This window comes from Pteronotus mesoamericanus, unplaced genomic scaffold (assembly GCF_021234165.1).
Source record: "Pteronotus mesoamericanus isolate MK-2021 breed Mesoamerican mustached bat unplaced genomic scaffold, CSHL_Meso_final contig_24, whole genome shotgun sequence".
NCBI classification, from domain to species: Eukaryota; Metazoa; Chordata; class Mammalia; order Chiroptera; family Mormoopidae; genus Pteronotus; species Pteronotus mesoamericanus.
Window position 1 is genome coordinate 11006255 of NW_026555100.1, and position 23005 is coordinate 11029259.

The window sequence follows — 23005 nt, forward strand, 5'->3', positions numbered from 1 at the left end:
AATGCTATTTTATTGCTCACTGGTACCTCTATCAAATTGGAGTTAGGAAAGAATAAAGGAGATGGAATTCATTTTAGCTGACATTGCTATCTATCAGCGAAGCCATTGCAAGTGAAGAATGAGGTTTATACCTTCTGGTTTATATCAAGCTTATGGAGAATAGTTTTCTCTAATGTTGGAACTGGAAAGGAGTCTGAAGATCACATGGTTAAATTTTCCTCATTTTTCAGATAAAGAAGCAGAAACCTATAAGGTGAATTGACCTTGAGGAAGGTCACACTAATCAGAGCCAAAGTCCTCCTTTTCACTATTGTTCATTCCACTGCAGCCCACTATGGGTAATTAACTTCTTTTGTCTCATTTATCCTGAATTTTGACTTGTTCTTTTTAAGCCCATTTTAGACCATCATCTACATCTAATTTATATTTCTTTTAATCCCTAACAGTACCTCGAATAGTAAATTTTGAATAAATATATTGAATAGATGATTAATTCTAGAATTATGCTGTGTATTTAATGGCTATATATAAAATACATTTAAAGATCACTATTAATAGCATTTTTAAATTTTCTGTTATTTATCTCATGGATATATATCAGTTATGCAAACAGGATCATAAAGCATATTATACATGTTGATTTTGCAAACTGACTTCCAAGTGGTTAGGCTTTAGGGCAGTCAAATTTATTTGAACTGTATACTAAATAATACTGAGTTAATGATGTTGACTATTTCTTTTATATAAACTTTAATATCACTTGCTCTAAGATTCTCAAATCCAACCAAATTTCCTCAGATGTCTGAGCTCTTTTGGAGAGTATAAAATAAAGGGTCTGTCTATGAGAATGGCCCTTCTACAAAAAGTTAGGGAAGGAAGCCAAGTTCATTACTGGTGTTGGTCCCAGCCTTCCTGCTTCCAAAGGGAGGCATTATCAGAGAAATTTCTGTGTGTATCTACTTTAAATATTCATTTTAATTTATTTTTAATAGTAACATTTAAAAGCATTAAAATGCTCTTTGTTGTTAGTGGAAGGTCACCACTCAAATAGTCAACATTTTGCCATGTGGATAAGTCATTCTTTGGAAGAATTATAAGCACTTTCAAGGTGCATTATGTATTTCAGGTTCATGATTCATCTGCTTTCAGGAAAAGTATTACTTTCTGGCACATGTTCAAATGCTGTAATTTAATACATTTATAGTAAATTATTATACCACTGCAGCAATGAAATTAATACAACTTCAGGAGTTTCACCTAGGGAATAGTTGACTCATCTATTTGGATCTGGTTCATTGTTCTTTAACATGCCAGGAAAAGAAAAAAAAGAAAAGAATAACTATTTAAATTTTTCTTGTCAAATACCTATGAAGGATATAAATATTGAGCAGGAGTGTAAGTTAAAAAATAATGTAAAGGAGTAAGCAGAAAGGATTGAACTGCTAACTTTCTCTATAGTTGTTTATTTGAAATTTTGAGTAAGGAAGAATCAGATGGAATGTTATTTAAAAACTACTAAAAGAATATCTCCATTTTTTTTCCTTTTTTTTAAGGACTTTATTTATTTATTTTTAATAATAAGGGGGAAGGGAGGGGGAAAGAAAGGGAGAGAAACACTGATGTGTGAGAGAAATATCAGTCTGTTGCCTCTCACATGTCCCCATCCAGGGACCTGACGCGCAACCCAGGCATGTGCACTAGGAATCGAACCAGTGACCTTTCACTTTGAGGGACAATGACCAATCAACTGAGCCACACAGGCCAGAGCTGCCTCCTTAATTCTTGGTCAGTAAGAGTAACATGTTAACAGATAACATATAATGTGTAACATTTATATGTATGTATGTACATATGTATATATACATATATAACATATATATGTATATACACATACATATACACACATTTGCTTTCCGTTAACAAAAAATAACATCATACTATACATATTAGCCTGCAGATTTTTCTCACTGGACATAATATCCTTCAATGATTTACCTGATTCTTTTATTTTTTAAATTTATTTTTTATTTTTTTATTGTTCGGATACATTTATCTCCACCTTCCTGCCATCACTTTCCCCTGCCCCGCTTCCCCACCTCCCTCCCTCAATCCTTTTCCAGTTTGGCTTTATCCATGGCTCCTTTATACATGTTCCTTGACTTGACCCTTTCCTTCCCTTTCCCTGCCTCCCTGCCTTCCCTCTTGATTCTGTTGGTTTCATTTTTCTTTCAATGCTGGTTATATTTCCTTTGCTTGTTTGTTTTGTTGGTTAGGTTCCACGTATAGGTGAGATCGTATGGTATTTGTCTTTCGCCCCCTGGCTTATTTCACTTAGCATAATGCTCTCCAGTTCCATCCATGCTGTTGTGAAGGGTAGTAGCTCTTTCTTTCTGCTGCATAGTATTTCATTATGTAAATGTACCATAGTTTTTTGATCCACTCATTTATTGATAGGCACTTAGGTTGCTTCTAGCACTTGGCTATTGTAAGTTATATTGCTATGAACATTGGGGTGCATAGGCTCTTTTGAATTGGTGTTTTGGGGTTCTTAGGGTATAATCCAAGTTGGAATCGCTGGGTCAAAAGGCAGTTCCATTTTTGGTTTTTTGAGGAAATTCCAAACTGCTTTCCACAGTGGCTGCATCAGTCTGCATTCCCACCAACAGTGTACAAGGATTCCCTTTTCTCCACAGCCTCGCCAGCACCTGTTGTTTGTTGATCTTTTTATGATGGCCAAGAATAGCTCCATCTTAAAAGACTGCAGATCCAGTTTTTGCTTCTTCCTCGCCCCTCCCCTCTCCAACTCTGTTTCTTATTATAGAATTCTTTAAAAGAATTGGTGTAAATTGGTTATGACATCTATAGTATACTTCTGGAATCTGTCTTTCTCTCCCTCATTTTCCCCGTGGCCATCATCATGGGTATCATAATTGTCTCATTTGAACTCCTGTCAGGTTAATTACTTCCAGGAGGTCTTTGGGTGAGGCATAGATAGGTGATGTTGCCATAATCTTGAAGTTAGTCAAATATTGAACCAGAGATGAAGTACAGTCTATAGAGCTGATTTTTATCAGAGAAAAGCCAAGAAAAGGTGGTATCCCTCTCCATGGGAGCTCCTCACCCTTCCTACACCCCAGCCCCAACACCACTGAGAGCCACACTGTGATGAGTTACTGATAGTGTATTATGTCTTCAAGTAATTAGGACTAGAAAAAAAATTAAGAAACATTAATCCAAATTTCTTGCCCAATTTTATGTATGTGAGGGTAGTAACTATAATTCCAATTGCATTCATATTTATAGTATAACAAAAGTTAATGATATCAAGAAAAACAAGAATAAATCTATGGAGACTCTAGATTAGGTGTATTTTGTATGAACTAGTCTTAATAATTCACTTAAGATTTTTATTTGTATTTTTATGTTGAATAGGTTCACAAATTATACTCTATTAATGAAGACACCTCTATTTTTATAAAGGTTATGCTCTTTAAACAAAATCAAAATGTAATTCAGAATTCTGTCTATGTGTAATTTAAAACTATGAATTTAGAGACCTTATATTCCAAAATTTTAACTTTTTAAATATATAGTTATAGATATATAGTTAGTACATTGCTAACTATTTATTTTTTTCTAATTTTTGAAGCAAGTTTCTGAAATGGGAATTATATAATACAGTATCTGGAAACAGAATGCTGTATTTGGATATTTTTTAAATTTTATTTTTCTTGCATCTGATGTCTTTTATCTGATTTTAAGGAGTATTGGAGCACTAGAACATCCAATAAAGGTGGGATTTGCATACCAAGCGAGAGTTATTATATTTTAAGCTTGTCTTTATTGCATGCTTCATATATCTTACAGTTGAGCTAAAGTCTAACCATATAAATACACATGAAATTCTACATGTGAATGAGTTCATAAATTGTTATGGATGAAATATTATTTTATTTTCTCTTTACATGAGTTTTTATGGACTACTACTGAAGTTAATCTTTATTAAATTTGGATAAAATATGAAAAGTACATTCACTTTAAATCTCAATTTGGGGGATTCTGTTCATATTTACTTCATAATTTATTATATCATACTTACAAGCTACATTTTAAGCTTCAGAATTTAATTTACACATTAAACCAATTCTCTGAATGAAAGTAGAGGACACTTTATTTTTTATTTTTATATTTTTTAAAGATTTTATTTATTTATTTTTAGAGAGAGGGGAAGAGATGGAGAAAGAGAGAGAGATACATCGATGTGTGAGAGAAATGTCAGTTGGTTGCCTCTTGCATGCATCCGTACTGGGGACCTGGCTCAGTAATCCAGCCATTTGCCCTGGCCTGGAATCCAGTGGGCGACCTTTCATTTTTCAGGACTTTGCTCAACCAACTAAGCCAGGCCAGTCAGGGCAGAAGATGACCCTTTAAATAGTATCATGACATCATATTGAAGATATTTTTATATGAATAAACTTGGATGTAATTGAAAAGAGATAACCTCTTTTCAGTTTGGTGCTGGGACTGGAGAGGTAGGTGGACATCTTGGAAGAGGAGGGTTTATACTGTCAACGAAAGTGGAGGAATGCATGTTTGGAATATAGTTATCATGGTTTATGACCTACATGCTGTAATTAGTAAACTCTCAGTATTAATATAACAAGGTAAGACAATATTAAAAAACTGGTAAGAGCCAAAAGTTAATGAGAACTTACAGAATTTTGGCTTCCATCAAGAAAATACTTTTTAAAAAAAAATTGTTGAGAACTTCAGTTTTAACCCTAGATAGCTTTTTTTGAAAATAAACATTGTTGGTCTCTTAGTCTAGCACCTGAGAATATGTTTCTACTAGTAGAAAATATATTGAAACGTATACTTTGCTTTGCTTAGTGAACTTTATATCTAAAGAACAATATATGAGATGAGTGTGGTGTGTTAAGAGTGTGTATATGTATGTAAGCTTTTTAGAAAACAGCTCATAAGTAAGATGCAAATTAAGGAATCAAAAATCTAAAGATGACTCAATGATGAGATAGTGGAAAGTGGGCATGATGCTAGAAAGAAAAAAAATTAGCATTTCCAAGTGCAGATTATACCACCTAATGTAATAAGAATAAAAAAATGCTTGCTTTTAGAGTAGTAACTCTAGTTTATTCTCTTACTTATATTTTTGCTTCCCCCAAAATAACCTGAGACTGCTTACAGCAAAGACATAGGAAATAAAATAAACAAAATAAGAGTACAAAGAGGAAATAAACAATACAAAAAAGGAGGGAAGAAAGCCAGGACAAGTCAACGGGAAGATTAACCAAGGATACCTTGGTACCAAGTGTAACCCATCTCTGGGTTCCTGAGCTGAGATGTAAAGAAGATAGGTATTACAGGGCTCTAGCATTTGTTGGGGAGAAAGTACAACTATTTCTTAGAAGGATGGGATTTTTTTTCTGGACCTTGCTCTGAAATACATTTCTCACGTGCACTTTTAAACATTATGTTCCACAATATCATGAGTATTTTTCTTGACAATAGTTCCAATTAAATGTGGAAGCATATCTCCAAAGGCTTTTTCTTGTATGAATGTGCAGTACTTGTTGAGGGCAGTCCATTGTATATGTAACATGTAATGAAGCAAAATAGAAAAGTTGCTGAATGTCTGGAAAAGATAAAATTGATTTCATGGCTAGAGATGAAAAGTTGAACACAACTATTCCTCTTTGCTCTAAAGAAATTTAAAAACAGGATGAAGTAAATCTTCCTGCCTTGACTCTTAAGACTAAAATTTCTTTCTCTTTGAAGTACAAATCAACCTCTATTATTTTCCTTTACTTGTGGTTTCCCTCTGTCTCTGAAAGAAAAGAAGGTAAATTTCACCAAATAAGAACTGACAAGATTCACTCTGCAATGATTATATAAATGTATTCTGCATCTACTTAAAATTCAGATTTCTAATCTCCAGTTGCATAAATTTAAGGTATGGACCAATTTTTCCAGTGGAAAAGTCTGAAAATTTAAGGAAAGAAGAAGAAAATCAAGTCAGTTAAAATATTTTAATTACATCTCAAGCTAAAGAAAGTTAAGGGAAAGCCTGAAAAAGAAGAAATTTGTATGGAAATATATGACTTCAGGTATGCAATAAGACAATTATAAAATATCGATGATATACTGGAATCTGAAGGTGTATTATCATAATTACCAGTTATAAATAAATCAGTTTATTATTTTCATTGAAAGAACACTGTGACAACATCTATTCAATGTATGAATGATTCAGTTAATAGCTTTTCATGCCTCATTTCTGACCCTTTTCTTAGGGAGATAAAAATACTGAGGTGATTGAAATACACTGTGCCGGAGCGACTTGCACATAATTTATTACTTACTGGTACTCTCGTTTCTAAATGACGATACTCCCCTCCCCCGCCCCAGAATGAAATAGCTTAAATGCTACAGGGTTTGCTTTGGTAAGAACGAACCATTTAATAATCAGTAGCAGGTGATAAGTGTGGATACTTTTCACTCATTAGAACATTCTAATGGCATTCCTGAGGAGACTGGCCTGTTGTCTGGCATACTATGACTCTGCGAAGAAGGAAGAATGTTCAGTAGTGGATTTCTTCTCCTGCCATCCGTTACAATGACCACATGCAAATACACTCCAATGGATAACTTCCTACCACATGCTGGTTTGATAAAAAATAATTTAAAGAGATATTTTAATTTTTTTAAACAATTGTCATGAACAAAACTTCTGGACCTTTCATAGAATACCACACACACAATTATGTAAAACCAAGTCTTTGATTGTTCAAGGGACTCATGGAAGTCCTGCTACCTAGCACAAGCAGAGAGCCGCTTTTATGAACTGTGTCAAAGGATCCTTTTAAGGGAAGCTTTGAGCCTTATCTGATGTTTTTAAAGCTCTGGGATATTCATTTTATCAAAAAAAGTGTTATTTTGGAACCTAGGTTTGGTTATCAAGACTGGTACTGAGTTAAATATAACGTTACTTACACTTTTTGGTGAGCTAATAAAGCTATATAGTATTATATAATTGAAAAATTCCTATTTCAAGAAAAATTCATATAAGCTTTTCCTCTCCAAGTCTTGTCACACTTCCTCACTATGTTAGCACGTATGTATAGATTATATGTCACTCATACAAGAAATGGAGCAAAAGAAAGAACGAACACATAGACTTGGGGAAGGAGGGTAAAAATAAGCAGAATGATATGTTAATGTCCCTGTGATTTATTTAGGGCCCTGAAACCAACTCTTTCTTGCTCAATTTTCTACCAAAGCCATCTATGATTTGTCCTAATGGAATGGAGAAATTTAATATTACTTCAAATAATTCAAAGGAATGATAAATTATTTATATCATCTTCAAATTAAATCATAAGTTTACTATTAACTTTTATTCAACTTTTAGCCCATATCTGCCCTTTTTCTTATTTTCTTATTCTTTCTATTTTAGTAAATGTTTTCAAGGCAAGGGTTTTTGAGGGAATGAACTTAAAACAAATTTAATATGCAATGGGAAATTCAACAGCAGTAATAAAATGCAGCTTGTCTCCTAGTGACCGCTAGCTTAAAATGTTTAATTATGCAGATGATTAATCCATAAATTGTCACATCTTCTTGGAAGTAGTTGAGGTACAAACTTGAAAAGGAATGGTAGAGATCACAAAGCCTGTATTTTAGCTAGCTTTATATGCTATGAACCTGAAATTTCCAACCAGCAGATGGAGATCTAATAATATTTCTCAAAGCCTTTCTGGAGATTGTCCAGTTATTTTCCATCACCATTCCAACTTGCCTATTGTGCTCAGGAAGGTTCATGTTAGTATTTCACACTAGTCCTAACAGTCTCAGAGCCCCATGATATGATAAACAGATTATTGTCCTTTGTAATCCAACTAGAGTTTCTCAGACTAGATTTGGATGTCTCTTAATAAGAATTAAGGGCAGTCATGAAAATTCAGAATCCTAAAAGCTGTTATAATTTTATAATCCCAAACAAATTATTATAAATCCTACACATGTAACATTTCAAAGATAACATTCAAAATATTCACAATAAGTATGTTTTCGGTATTTAATATAATAGAAATAGGTTCAGTCTAATGAATTTAGTTTTACAGGCTCATTTACTATACTATGACACAGGCCACGCTATCTAGAATGAAATTTTATAAGTATTTTATTTGTGAAAAATAATTGTTTGAACATAAGACACACGATTCCCTTAGTATTATTCATTAAAATAGCATTATACATGGTGAACTCTTTTTATGTTAATATCAGTATATTCTGAAGTTCTAAAATTAAAATATATTCATTTTTTCTAAGTTCAAAGATGTAAAATTATGCCTTGAATTAGTTAATGAATTCACTTTTACTGTTTTGGCTTAGCATAATGCAGGGTGCATTCTTAAGGATTTAATAAGAAATTGCCTTAAGTCAAAAACAAAACAAAACAAAGCAAAACTCCACAATGGAATCCTTAGGGAACCATGGTATTCTTATAAAGACAGGTGTTAGCTAAGGAAAAAAAGAACATATTTAAAGAAGTGAAGAGTTAATGATACTAAATAGCTATGGGAGCAATTGTGCTTATTGCCATATCACCTGAACTGACCACCTGATAATTTTTTACTTTCTTAAAAAGTTATTTCATAGTAGTAAAATAAAATACAAAAGACTTTTTATAACCTAATTTCCATTCACTTTAATATCAGATGTCATAACCAATAATTGATGAAAATTTAAACTGTATGGGTAAATATACCTCTTTCATGTTTTTAAACATTTTTCTGAGGCCAGAACCGTAATATAGGCTTTTCGACACATAGAGATTGGATTTTCATGGGACATGTTAAAAACATAACAAAACAAATAGAACTACTGAAAACACATTATATTTATTTATTTAATACAATTGCATATGTCCTGCATTTATTATAGAATAGCTAAATAGAATGATTTTGAGTTGAGGATTAAATTTAGAAGATTGTGGGAGGGGAATCTTTTAAAAAATTCTTCTTTAACATTTGTAGATGGAAAGAAACTGAGCAGCTAGCTATCTGAGCAAAATACCAGACTTTGAAACTATTAGAGCCCTATTTTTGAGAAGCTAATACCATAGACATCTAAAATACTTCCAAACTTTAATTAGGAGTCATGAGTAGAGCTTTCAGGATAAATGAGTTATGTGACTGGCAAACTTGAGAATCCAACACAGTATTTTCCACAAATGATTAATATGATTTACGTACCCCAAAAGAAAGATAAAACAATGAATAAATAGGAATGTAAAGAGAAATAGAGTTGAGAAAAAAGTGGGAGAATATTTATGTCTGTATAGAAAGGCAAAAAGATTTGCTGTGGCCAGAGTAAAATTTGACTCTGAACTTTTAGGCATTCAGGGCAAAGATTTGAGGTTGTTAATTCTTTGCCAGGCAAACATGAATTTAACAAATACTATTAGAATAATAGATGTCCACAAATGAAAATATAATATTCTTTTATACTTCTCTCTCCTTATTTTGTTCCTCTGAATACTGCTAGTCTGAAACTCTATCTCAGTTTTCATTTTTGCCTAGTTATTCCAAACAACTCTACTAACCTTGATTTCTTCTTCTGATTGCTGTGTGTGCTTGCAGGTATTCAATTCAGCTTGACTTTTTTTTTCTACTTAATGTGATGTCTTTTCTCTTTGCTAAGATCATCATCAGCCCTTAGGAACAAGGATTGTATCACATACTCTTTTGTATATTTCCAAGATAGACGTATATTAAGTATGCAATAAACACGTCCATTGTATTGATAAAATAGCTTTAGTTATATCCTTAAGTGAATAGATATTTAAATTTAAGAGTTGGGCTTATGAAGTGAATCATAAATGTGCAGTTAGCAAGGGTCACTTTGTCAGTATATCTACCATCTGGATTTGAATTATTGCTTTAGAATTTAATAACTATGTTATGTAATCACTTTGAGCATCATTTGTCTTCAGAGGATAACAATGGTACTTATTCATAGGGTTATTATTAATAATATTAACCATATTAATGAGAATTAAATGAATTAATATATGTAAAATGCTTAGAAAGTAAGCATTCATTAAATATTAGTTATCATTTCATCTTAAACTGCTTAGTATTGTCATTTTTTTGAAGATAAATTGAAATTCCTTCTCATGGCAATTGTAGAGCACAATCAGTTGTCTGAAGTTCATCCTCAGAAAGAGAAAATATATGACAATAAAAGCATTATTCTCACTATAGAGAATAATATTTATATTCTCAGGAGCAGGAAGGCATACACTTAACTCATCTGAAAACTATATCAGGTTACTTAGTTAAAAAGAAGTAACTCCAAATTACATTTCTGTTATATAATATGGTATTTACCTGTTAGAATATTCTCCAAGTCCCTTTGTGATTGTACCAAGGGGGCATAATGAGCTCACATATTTGTATCCCATAACAGGAATCAAACGCAAGGAAAAAGTCAATAAGGGCTACTACTCCACCTTTATGTTATTCTTGCACAGAATTATGAGGCATGGTAAGGGTTCATTGTGACATAGCCATTTTGAATCAGTAAATCCAACATAGATTTAAGAAATTCCAGTTTGAACGTTATTAAAGAGGAAACTGCAAACAGTTTTGAAGGATGTCTGATACACTGAACTTAAAATTCCATCAAATCCAAAGGTGAGAAAGGGTTGTCATACAACGATGACAACCTTGAATTTTTCTCCAGATCGTATAGGGTTCAGAGATGTTCAGTATCTTTTCCTAGATATCTCTGTTATAAGTATGGTCAAACTAGAGCTGGAATGGGCCCCTAGGCACTTATCTCAAGGCAGTAATTTCCTTAAGTTATAAATGAATGTAAAGTAAGATCCATAGATAATAAATGTTACAAGTGTCTAGGTCAAGAATCTCTAGAAAGGACTTTAGAAACTATTCTCCCAACTCCCTTCTGTGGACATGCTAGTGTAGTAATTGCCATGCAGTAGAACAGAACGACAGGGTTGATCCAATCTTAAAACACATTTTCATCAGACTCTTTAGGGCATTACATTTATAGATCTGTAAGTGAATGCAAATATATCATTGATGTAAAATGGTAAGAACAGATGGAGTATATTTAAATTACAATTCATTTCTCAACATTAGAGTTTGACTAGGTAGACGTGAATTTATGTAATCGCTCATATGGTTGAAGCAACAATTTGAGGTTTGTACTTTTGGGCTATTTCAAAATTGGTCTTGAAAAGAGCATTTGGTATTTAGTTGGAATCTTTTATATTGATATTTCAGTTTCTCTCTGGTTAAGTAACAGTGATAGTTCTTGAACTAATTTTTATTCTTAATATAATGTTTTCTCTCTTTTGGTGAAATTAATTCTGCTTCTTTAATATGTATCACCCCATCACAAATACCCGTTTGCTTTTAGGTTCCTAGTGTCCATATTGGCTTTTCCTGATGACATTTGATGGCACAAATGTTATTGTAAACTTTAATTCTTAGTCTTAGTTTTAAAAATTACTTGATTTATGACAATAAATTACATTTCCTTCACTTACCTCTCGGTATGTGTTATTTTTTTCCTCTTCATTGTCTTTCACCATATCTTCAATCCAGGGGCATCTCTGTTGTCCAAAATCATAATTATTCTAGCTATTTCAAATCAATTACATATTTCAGATATTTCTATATAGGTGGTGGTGCCAGAATGAGCAGATGTAATGTTATTAGACTTGGGATGCTAAGAGTTTCTTTCTATGCCAAATTTATTAATTGTTTTAAATTTATTGCATAGTTTTATCACGGTAGTGGTAGTTTTTAGGAGAATTGTAACTTACACTGTATTTTACTAGCCCTTGAATCCCACATGCATTATAAAAGACAAAGATGTTTTAAGTAGATGCTACATTTCAGATAGTATGATGGAGTAACGTGCTAATGTCACTTCTTAATTACATTACTTTGGGCTTGTGCAAATTCAGGGAGAAATAGAAGAGCCTGTTAGCTCAATGATTTAATAAAAGTTTCCGAGAGACACTAATGGAATCAATAGACTGTTTAAGAATCATTTGTTAATAGCTGGGAGTAAGGAAGGTATATTTAAAGATTTGAATTTAAGAATAAGCTTAAAAATTGTATCAGGCCACCTACACATGACGATGAAACATTTCCATTGCCCTAACAAGGAAAACTATGTATATAATATGTAAACTATGTATATTATGTTCTAAATAATAGGACGAGCCGAGTCTACATTGTTATAAAGGTTATCTCCCTGCCTCTTTTGTGTAGTTTGCTCCTGGAACCCAGGTCATTTGTGTAAGTAATAAAGTACCTATAAAAAGTAATCCCACATAAAATCATTCCTAGGAAATATTCTTTAACCCAAGCTATGTCATTGCCAGTTAATATATGTGACTAGAGATTATTGGTGGTTTTCTTCACTTTGTCATTTGCTTTTGGTTACTTTATTGGCTGTTCAACTATACAGTTTTTACTTCAATTGACAACTTTCCATATTTGGCCAGTTGAAAATTATATGGTGGATATCTACTTACCATATTTTAAAAGTAATTCCATAATATGTTAGGAAAATTGGAAATAAAAATAAAACATGAATATTTGGGAATATTTATCTTTTGAAGGATTTTTTCATATGTCCACTCTTTCTAAGAAACAATGCATAAAACTTCAAGGAAGTAATGGATATTTCTTTCCATTAAGTTGCTGCTGACTTGGATATTGAAGGTAATCTCTACAGGGTGAAATAGTCTATACTATTTTTCTGTCTATGAGTAGGAAAGGTATATTCTTTAATGAAATCCCCACACCATTTACTAAAATATGAGCTTAATAATATTGATTATGGTCTTTCTCACACATTTGAAAATGTGCTATTTGGCGGTAGGAGCGTGTCCTTGGAGTCTGACGAAATGTATTTGAATAACACACTCTGTTGTATGAGCCTTGGCATATTACTCAGTTACTATAATCCTATTTTTCTCTTTTTTAAAATCGGGGTTCAGCCTATTTCCTCAAATGGTTTGGGAATGAGATGAGGACAGCGGCGGGCCTACACACCCTCTCTCCCCAGCTCCAGCTTTTCAGCTGCTGTATTATTATCTGTGGGAGCAAATGCTAAGTTAGTTAAGTGAGTAACCCAGCTGACTTAAGACTCTTCTCAGATGTTCCTGTTGAAAGAGCTAATGGGGAGCAGAGTCTGTAAATCACACAGTCAGAAAACAACCTGGCCATTTTATGTATAGTTGTCCTTTGTTGTGCATTCCTCCAATCAAGAAAAAGATTCAGTCAGACTTAGAATATTAGATTCACATTGACAGAAGGAAACACAAGAATTAATAATTTTAGATTAAAATAAAAAGCAATTGAATGACTTGGTAAAAGTAAATTCATTTGAACAATATTTTGCAAAACTTAGTATGCATCAGCGATTAGCTTCACAGATTCTGATTCAGTAAATATAGGCTGGACCCAAGGGATTTGAGGTCATTTTGGTTCCTTAATAGTAGCTTTGAAGATACGATAAGTGGAAATAAATATTAAAAAAACTGTCAATTTTATCTACTCAAGTTATCTCAATACTATTTTTTCTTTAATCTAGATAAATTCAGTAAGTGAAACTGACAAAATGATCACTCTATAGCATGTACAGACCTACTCAAAACCCAGAGTCAATCTTTCATCCTCTGTAATCTAGACAGCGACTGCATCATAGAACCTTCAAAGTCACACAGTCAAGGTGCTGCAACATACGTGTGACAAAAGATATATGGAGATCAATTTATAAAAGATAAATTAGTGCATGCTGCTTTAGATTAGAAAACAAAAAGGATTTACTTTAAGAATCCTTTATCACAAGGTTCCTTGTTACATTTTAAATAGTATTTTATTTATACAAAACAAATTTGCACTTAGCATTTTAGGAAGACATATTTATAAAACAAAATCTATTAATGTTTGGGGGAAAAAGGAGGAAGAAACAAAGAATTCCCTAAGTCCTAGATGGCTGAAGCACTCTCTTGCTTTAAGATCAACTGTAAATTTTTTTAAACATGAATTTTACTCTAAATTTTAAAATGTTAAATATAAGCAGACTCATCTCACAATAAAATCATAATACAAGCCATGAGAGACCTCTAAAAATAACCAGTCATTACTCTGGTATTTTTTTTGTTTTTAATTTTCAAATATTTTTTCCTATTACATTTGATAGTAAAATGAAGCACAATTACTTGTTGTCAATCTACCCTGATGGGCGTGTCTGAATTTTGAAAGCATTGATCTTGGATCCCTTGCCATTGGCACTCCTTTTGTTAGGAACAGTTGTGGTGAGTTGAGGAGGTAATAGAAGTAGCGGGAAGGTCTTACTATGAGACCAACTCATCTGGATTCTCACTGCATAACCAACCCATCGGGACCTGCAACATTTATGTGTTACCAGATTTATTTATTTATTTACTTACTTACTTACTTATTTCCCAGAGTGAGAAACTGTTAAGAGCTATGCCAGTGTTAAGGTGTAACTATGCTAGAGATTTCTCACCGCCATGTTTCCTGAAACCCGTTATCTGCCAGTCCCATTTTCTCTTCCTTTATATACTGTCGTCTCCTCAGCACATATGATTTTCTTTCTTCCAGCTTTCTGACAATTCACATCAGTATATATTATTATGCTTTCAGTTTCTTTACTTATTTTTAATGTTTAGTTTGAGAGATGACATCTGTTTTCTAGTTAGGAGCAGACAACAACAAATAAATATTTTTACTCCCATATATGGTGGTTTTACTTTAGAAAATATTTTTGCAAAAAGGTCTTGCTATTTCTTAGCAGTTTGGGGAGTCAGACTGATCTGATTTCAAATCGGGATTATGTCATTTGTCCTTTTTATTTTTTTATCCTCTTCCAAGGATAATATGTTTATTGATTTTAGAAAGACAGGAAGTGGAGGGGCAGGAGGCGGTGTGGGGGAGAGAGAGATCAGTGTGAGAGAGAAACATGGATGGGCTGCCTCCTGCATGTGCCCCGACCCAGACCTGGGGTAGAACCTGAAACCCCCTGGTGTCTGGGATGATGCTTTCACCAGCTGAGCAATCTGGCCAGTACATGTCATTTGTCTTGAATGTTATATATGGGTGTGTTTTCTTTCCTTAGAAATGTAATTTATATTGAAATCTGTATGGTTTTCTAGAATATTCAGGAGCAAGTAGGGCAAGAGATTTGATTAAAAATGAGCTAATTAGTAAAATATCACTCATCTGTTAGCATGTTTTAGCTTCTATTCATCAGTTTGGATAAATTTCAATTCACTATTAGGAGAACAGAAAAAGTTCTCTATTAAAATATGTACAAGAATTCATAGTTCAAGAAGTACTCTTGTTGGAACAAAAAAAGGACAAAAGATTTATAAAGTTCTTCCAAATTAGCTCTGAATTTATTATATGTTCAGTGGAACATGTGTATAAACTTGCACTGTGGATGTGTTTTATAATACCCACGCAATCTCAATTTAGATTATCTTTGGTTTCTTTTCTTGTGCTTCTTGGTTTTATGTCTACCTTGGGGCCAATATATATCCACTTCCTGTAAGTAACTGTTCTATTTACAGATATGATATGTTAACAAGTCTATAACTTGTTATGCTTTTTGAACAAAGAGTTTTAATGTGAGAGCCCAGAATAACACATAGGAAAAGTTCACTTAGCCCATATATTATACAGACAGAGGAACTGACCTAAATTAGGAATTACTAAACAAAATGTTAAACATTTTTTTTTTTTCATTCTGTTCACTGTCCCTGGAAATACACTGGCTCCAGTCAGAGAGAGTAGGCTTTTCGTATAGAGGAGAGACTAACAGGGTCTGAATTTTGATATTAATTCAACTCCACTATTAGCCGTGTGTTCTTGGGTGAGTCTCAAGTTCTTTGAGACTAATGTGTCTTCATAGGATGATTATGAAGACAAAATGAGATAATTTATGTGAAGTGTGGTTATAAATCTCAACACTGCATACCTTTATTGTTTGCCACAGGTATCGCTGTTGTTGTAACCATGTTGGGTCAAATTCTGCATTTTTCAACTCCAAACACAAACATTTCAGTTGTTTAAACAAATGAGCATAGACAGGAAAGGAGACATGGGGAGAAGGTGGTTAGGAGGATTATCAAATGCTGAAAAAAGTAGGTTAGAAATAAAGATTTTAGACACAAATATAATACATAAATTGCAAGTATATGGTAACGATTCCAGACACAAACTTCTCTAGCAGGTCTTTACTCCCACCACCCCCTACCCCTGGACACGGCAGGATAAAAATGAAGCGGATAACCCAGCAACAGCAGCAGCAGCAGCAGCAGCAGCTTCTTCTTCTCCCTCCTCCTTCTCCTCCTCCTCTTCTTCTTTTTTGTTAAAGATGATGTTTTGAGTTTAATTTCAAACATGAAAAATCTCAAAATTCTTAGTTTATTTGGCTCTTACTGTAGTAAGTCCTCACAGAGCTAGGTTTCCAAGGTGACTGATTCTATTTAAGTTTTTCACTTTAGATGAACTTAAAATGTTGAAAGAAAGTGGTTTGCTTCAGAAAACCAAGGGCATGTATCTGTGAGGCTCCCTAGAATCTAAAAATTTTTAAAGTCATTTATCAATTTGAAAATGTCTGGAAATAAGTATAAACTGCTTATTTATGCAAATTAAATGATGTTTGAATATTTGCAAGGCCAACTTCTAATAAGAAAAATTGCAAATGACATTTTGATTTACATAGTAATAAATTTTGCATTTGATTTTAGACACAAATAATAAATTTATAATTTATATAAATTTGCTAACTGCAAAGCAAATTCTCAACTTAGAGGATTAAGAATAGTCTGCAAAGAAGTTAGAAATTGAGAATAAAAATAAAAATTTGACTTAAAATGATAAAAATTTTTGAATAGCAAATAATTTATGCAAAATATGTTACAAAATATGGGATGTTAAATAATTGATACAAGTACTGTGACATTTAGTTTGATTTAAATTAGTAAAAGAATTTGCTTCTCTCAAAATATTTTTTCTTTCTGACTGGATATTTAAAAAAAATTTGCTGTATATTTTTTAAGTTCATTCTTCTTGAAGCTGCTCGTAAATTTGTTATGATAAAACTAGACTTTTATTTACATGATTTCTTTGGAGGGAATAAAAAATTAAACATTTGACATTGGTTTTCACAAATTGTTTTCTTCATTGTTTTTGATTGACCCCTGGTAGATTGACATATTTTCAACCTATTTTTGATGTCATGATTATAAAATGACAACATAAGAAAGCACTTCTCCTAGTGCAATAGCAAATGAAACTTGCAGTTTTATATTAAAAACACAAATGAATGTGTGAATATCAGAGATAAATTAGCAATATTTTCAACAATAACCAATATTTTCAAACAGTAACCTATGTCAAACAAACACCAGAAACAAGTTGATTATTTCAGCCTCTAAAAGGTCAGGTATTCATAATTTGATTTGAATTAACCGTATGATACAATTGTATAATCAATATATGATCTGAAGTGGTTTCAAATTACTCCAGGTTATTTTTGCTGATAATTTGGAAGTGAATCTTTTTATGGACTGCAACATAAACAATTTAGAACATATTGGGTTATCTGTAGCCTACTTGGGAGATGAAGTTCCCCACCACAGCTCTTATCTATGTTGAATGAGCTGTAGAAGTTTAGACGCCTCTCCTAGAAGACAACTCATGTGGCACACAAAGGTAAAAGATCTGCATATTTTCTCTGAGATGTTCCCAAAATATAGCCTCATATTTCTAAATAAGAAGTTGTCTTAAAAATCAGGCACATTTTGTACTGACTGATGATTATTTTTAGGTAAACTACTTTGGGTTAATTAGGAGAAAAATTGCTACTGTACAATTACGCTCTATTCTTCCACCTTGGCCTGAAAATAATGACATGTAACAAGTTTTTCTTTGTCACTGACAGTTGCACCTTTTAAGTGTTTCAAAGTCTGTTGCTGTGGTTACGGCCTTTGTTTCCAGTGATGTTTTGGCCATGCTTCCCTCCCACCCTTAACAATGGGTTGCTCAAAAGAATGAAATAATGAGTCATTCATTCGGAAATATGTTGTTAAAATATCCCTCTTTATGATTACATTTCACTGCTTAGAAACTAGGCTGTAATTCAAGGCAACAGTTAAGTCTGTGAAGTGTTAAAAAAACTCTGATTTTTTTTTCATTTATAAGAAAAACCTGGCTATGTAATTGAAGAACTTCTTAACAAGCATCAACAATTAAACCCTTTTTGGTTAATGTATTATTTCTGGAACAAGTAGATAAAATTCTACGCAGTAGCATGATAAAAATCGTGCATGTTTCTCACAGCACAGAATTTCAGAGTCAAGGTTTCTGGGCACAAAAGCAGTAACAAAACAGTCCCTACAAAACTGAGTAACTCTGAATAACACAAGAAATAATTTTTGTTAATTTAAAATTTTAGAAACTGAAATGTGTAAAGTTTATAACATAAAATGTAATTAAATTATGGTACTGTACATACCAGTTGTTTGTATAATTGAAATTTTACAATATGAAAAATACATTAGCTCTGTACAGTTTTTACAGATAGGTAGGATGAGTTTTGGGAAAAAAGGTTTTCTTTTTTCAGGGAAATACTCTAAGTCAAAAAAATACTGCACAACTTAGCTAATTACAAAGTGTAGACTTGAAACAATTCATGTCTTCTTTATTTCATGAATCAATCTTGGATTTTTGTTTATTTTTAACAGGGGATTTTTTTGTTTTGTTTTTAGAGTCCACAATGAACAGATCTTCCTCATTTTGTCCTTGAGGTTACAAAGTGTGGTGGCAACCCTTGGCTACCAAGTAGCTCAGTTAAGCCAGGTGCTGTTTATGGTCACTGATCCGGCCAGCTGCTGTGATTGTGCTCAGGTCCAGCTCAGTCTCTAGGTGTGTTTCCATCGGATCTTCCTGTGCGTTCGTTTCAAAGGACTTATGAGAGAGAAGTTCGTGGTGCACCCCACAGTAACTTATTGTGGGCTGGTCGTATGCCAGAAAGGTTGACACATTCATTGATAAAGGTATCTGGGGAAAAATGACACAAGAAAAGTCAGTTATAAAAAGATAGACAGTTTTGAGGGCAAGATTTGGAGACTGTGAAAGTGCTTACCTGACTAACCTCTATGGTTGTGTCTGTGGCTCAAGTGTCCCCATGCTCTCCCTCTGCTGTCCTTCATTCCCATGCTAGTAAACACGGTGAGACAGCTTTAGAGCCTGGGAGGAAGCTGCTCAGTTCTTAACTAGAACCTTCAGATAAATACTAGCCTGGTCCTGAAAATACTAAAGGCTTTATTGAGTCAAAAAAAAAAATGCTTTTCCTCACTGGGGTAAAACTGTGGGTCTAGAACTGAGAAAACAAATATTTTGGTTACGTGTGGAATGTCTCCTGACCTGTGCACCCTCCCCCCATCTCTTCCATCCCCTGAGTCTCGATTTAGTTGGTTAGGGGTAGGACCTGGAATTTGCATTTCTCCAAGTTCCCATATGAGGCTGTTGCTGTTAATCCACAACCACACTTATTGTGGTTTGGCTGTAGGTCAGAAAGGCTGATGCATTCCTTGATAAAAGTATCTGGGGAAAAATGACAAAAGAGAGTTTTTTGCAGAAGAGAATTATCTAGGCAAGTCAGTCTGGCTCTTGTTACTCAGTAACTTCTTAATGCTTATTTCTCCGTGAGCATTCTCTGAAATAATTGCCTGTAGCGTGGTCCATACACCTAAAGTAGAAGGTTTAGAGAACTCCCAGGATGTCTTAAAAGGATGAAAGGATGATGCTAGTTTGAATGAACCTTATGTATATAAGAAAGGGATTCCCTTGCTAATTGCAGCTAATGAAAAATGCAAAATCTAAAGATATGAGGAAAAAAAGCAACAGTGACCATTATGAGCAGAAGGAAACATACATGCTACAGACGATGGGTAGCTGGAAATGTCAGATGTTGAAGTCTAGAGAGTATTCCCATGTTTTTCAGTAGATAGACACTTGTCCTAAAAAAAATGGGTAGATTTGAGGAATGCTCAGCCCTAATCTCTGTTTAATACCATAATTATTAATTCATGTTGTTGAATTGTCTTGGATAAAAATTTGTGCCATTCTTGTTTCATGAGTGGATACAATACAGTTCTGTTTGGGCACTTCAGACTAAATTCCTTTCTGATTTCAGCTGAGATTAGATCCCAAGGCTAAGAAAAATAAAATGTCCAGGTTTTATGTTTTTATTGGTTCTTTATTTTTTATGTGGTCCTTATCTCCATGCGTAAGAACCCACTTTGCCTTTTTTTATTCCATTTCTATTCTACTACCCATATTTATTTTTTATTCAATAAAATTTGGTTTAGAAAATATTTCTTTGTTTCCCCTTAAATAATAGTATTCACTTCTTTTGGGATTATTATTTTTAATATGAACTTCTCAATGTATCAAATGTCCAGGGTTTAGTCCTTGGAGACAGAAATATAATCCAATTCATCAAATTAAATTCCTGAGTAACTTTCTTTTTATATGTATTTTTAAAGTTTGCAGCATGCAGTTACGTGATATGTGAATGAATATAAGACATCATATACTTCAAAAAAATAACCAAGGTGATAGAAAGATCTTAGAGAAAATAATAGAGCGCTTCCAAAGGTGCTCATTTAAAATGAGAAGCAAGAATTTCTATTTTTACAGATGAAATAGCTCAGATAACTAAAATATAATATTATGCAAAAGTAATCATGTAGCATGAATAGATTTGAGTTATAGGAGAGAATGAAAATAGAACTGTTATAGGGTACATGAGTTTTACATTAGCCTCTGGGAAAATCAATGCTCTGTAATTGGCTATGGGTCATATATCTGTAGGATTTAATATATTTGTTCTTATTTATCATGGAAACTTATGGTCATATATGCTACATCATTCCTGGCTTGCTTCGAATTAACTCTGCTGTAATTTGTGATTTCTGTGGCGATGGTTTAGGAAAAATAATAAACCATAGTATGTTTATTCTATGTGCCTGTGCATGCACACACACAATTTCCTGCTTGATTTAATATCTGGAGTCCGCTGATACCCAGAGTCCTAATTCGAACCATATCAGTTAAATTGTTAGCTCTCAGTATTTATTAAAATAGCTCACATATTTTCTTTAGAGAGTTTCTTATTTTTTGCATATGTCTTCACCCATGGTTATATATATATATGTATATTTTGAATTGTTTTAACTGTACTTTTTCTCCATTGCCATTTAGTCCGCCTGTGTCTGCCTCCCTGCCGAGGTGACCACGCTGTTGTCTAGGTCCATGATGTCAAGTCATAATATTCTATTTCTGAAATTGGGATAGTACTTGAAATCACTGTGGATTTTTAACATGTATTTTCTTCCCTGCAATCGAAAGTGATTCTTAAATTAGATTACATCTTAATCTTGAGCAAGAAAATATATCAGTAAGTAGATTTTAACAGGTAACCACATCTGAATACAACAATACAGTAGATATTTTTCCAGGTTGACTGAAATGATTCTGAAAATCTAAGAGTGAGCATTGGGGCTTAAATAATTTTGCACATCTAAGAGTTAGCACTGGATATATTCACATATGTATTTATAGTAAATCCTATACATATATACACAATATATACATAAATACATATGTGTATAATCTTGTATCTAATAATGATTTCAAAATCATTTAAATCAGGTATGAAAAGTGCAAATTTGGAGGATATGTTAGTGCTAGACAATTATTACATATTTGTTATCTATGTAAGATATGTATATATGTATGTAGATATAACATAACACATATAATATGTGTATATATTCTGCCTGGATAGTGTAGAGAGGATATTCGCTGTCATTAAACAGATACTTTGAGGCTCAGATACAATCATGGAATTCCTTCCTGTCCCCAAGTCAGTAAATAAAGCAGCTCCCTCTTCTGCACATAACCATCAGATGACTTGATGCTCTTTATTTTTCTTTCCCTTTCCAGTCTGCCTTTGGTGTACTTACTCATTCTCTCTGTCTCTTTCTCTATTCTCGCCTGCTGCATTTTAATATGCTGAATCTGGAGCGGCACACAGTCATGCTCTCCCCTATGGATACAGTGTTCAATAGGGCAGTCCCAGTTTATGCTTATTGTTCCATTTTGGACAATAAATCACTTAGTAAACCTAACCGAAGAGGACCCAAATATGTTATTTCATAAAATGGAAATAAACAACAACTCTAGGTGCTTAACACCTCAACTCAAGTCCTGACAACTCAAGTCAGGATGGCTCCAGGAAGGACAGTAGGAGATTAAAATCTAATAAGGCTCTGCTTCCACAGGCCATTTGTTAGTGGGGTCTGTTGGAAGTGTCCATAGCATCTTCTTGCCATATCTTTCAGAGATATAACAGTTTCAGTGTATTTTAATGTGATAAACTCTGTATAATTACTTATGGTTTCCTTTGGTCCTTAAGGTCATTGTTTTCCAGGTTACGTAATTATTAAGGCATAACTCATGCATGTCCAGGGATATAAAAACTTACATATATCATCTAGAGTCTGAGCTAAGAAATCATCCTATGCTTTTCTAGCACTGAGAGGTAGTGGCTAAGCCATTATTTAGAAAATTCCCCTTGGGAAAAATTGTGACTCTGCTAAACTACTTACGCTCTCAACATTGATAGTATTTGCCTAAACAATAATTTTCCAGTATCTGTCTCATTATCAATAATATGTGCCTTTTATATATAAAAATTTATAGTCAGATGGATAGAAATAAGTCATTATTAATGGTCTTTTTCTCATTCATACATAATTTTGAGCTTGTGATTTTAAAGGAAAGGAATAGCTTTTTAAAGTTTCCAATTCGTTAAGTAAAAAAATACTTATTTTAAC

General features: G+C 33.2%; 2 protein-coding genes across 3 annotated transcripts in view; one reads left to right on the forward strand and one right to left on the reverse strand.

Annotated features, from left to right (window-relative positions):
* The window catches only part of CTNNA3 (catenin alpha 3), a 1483556-nt gene that overhangs the window by 467420 nt on the left and 993131 nt on the right, over positions 1-23005 (forward strand). The window lies entirely within an intron of this gene.
* Positions 18924-23005, reverse strand: part of LRRTM3 (leucine rich repeat transmembrane neuronal 3) — a 165707-nt gene continuing 161625 nt past the window's right edge. The window contains exon 3 of the mRNA XM_054572721.1: positions 18924-19160. Coding sequence (XP_054428696.1) covers positions 18951-19160 — 210 coding nt within the window. The 3' untranslated portion in view covers positions 18924-18950. The remainder of the gene's footprint in view (positions 19161-23005) is intronic.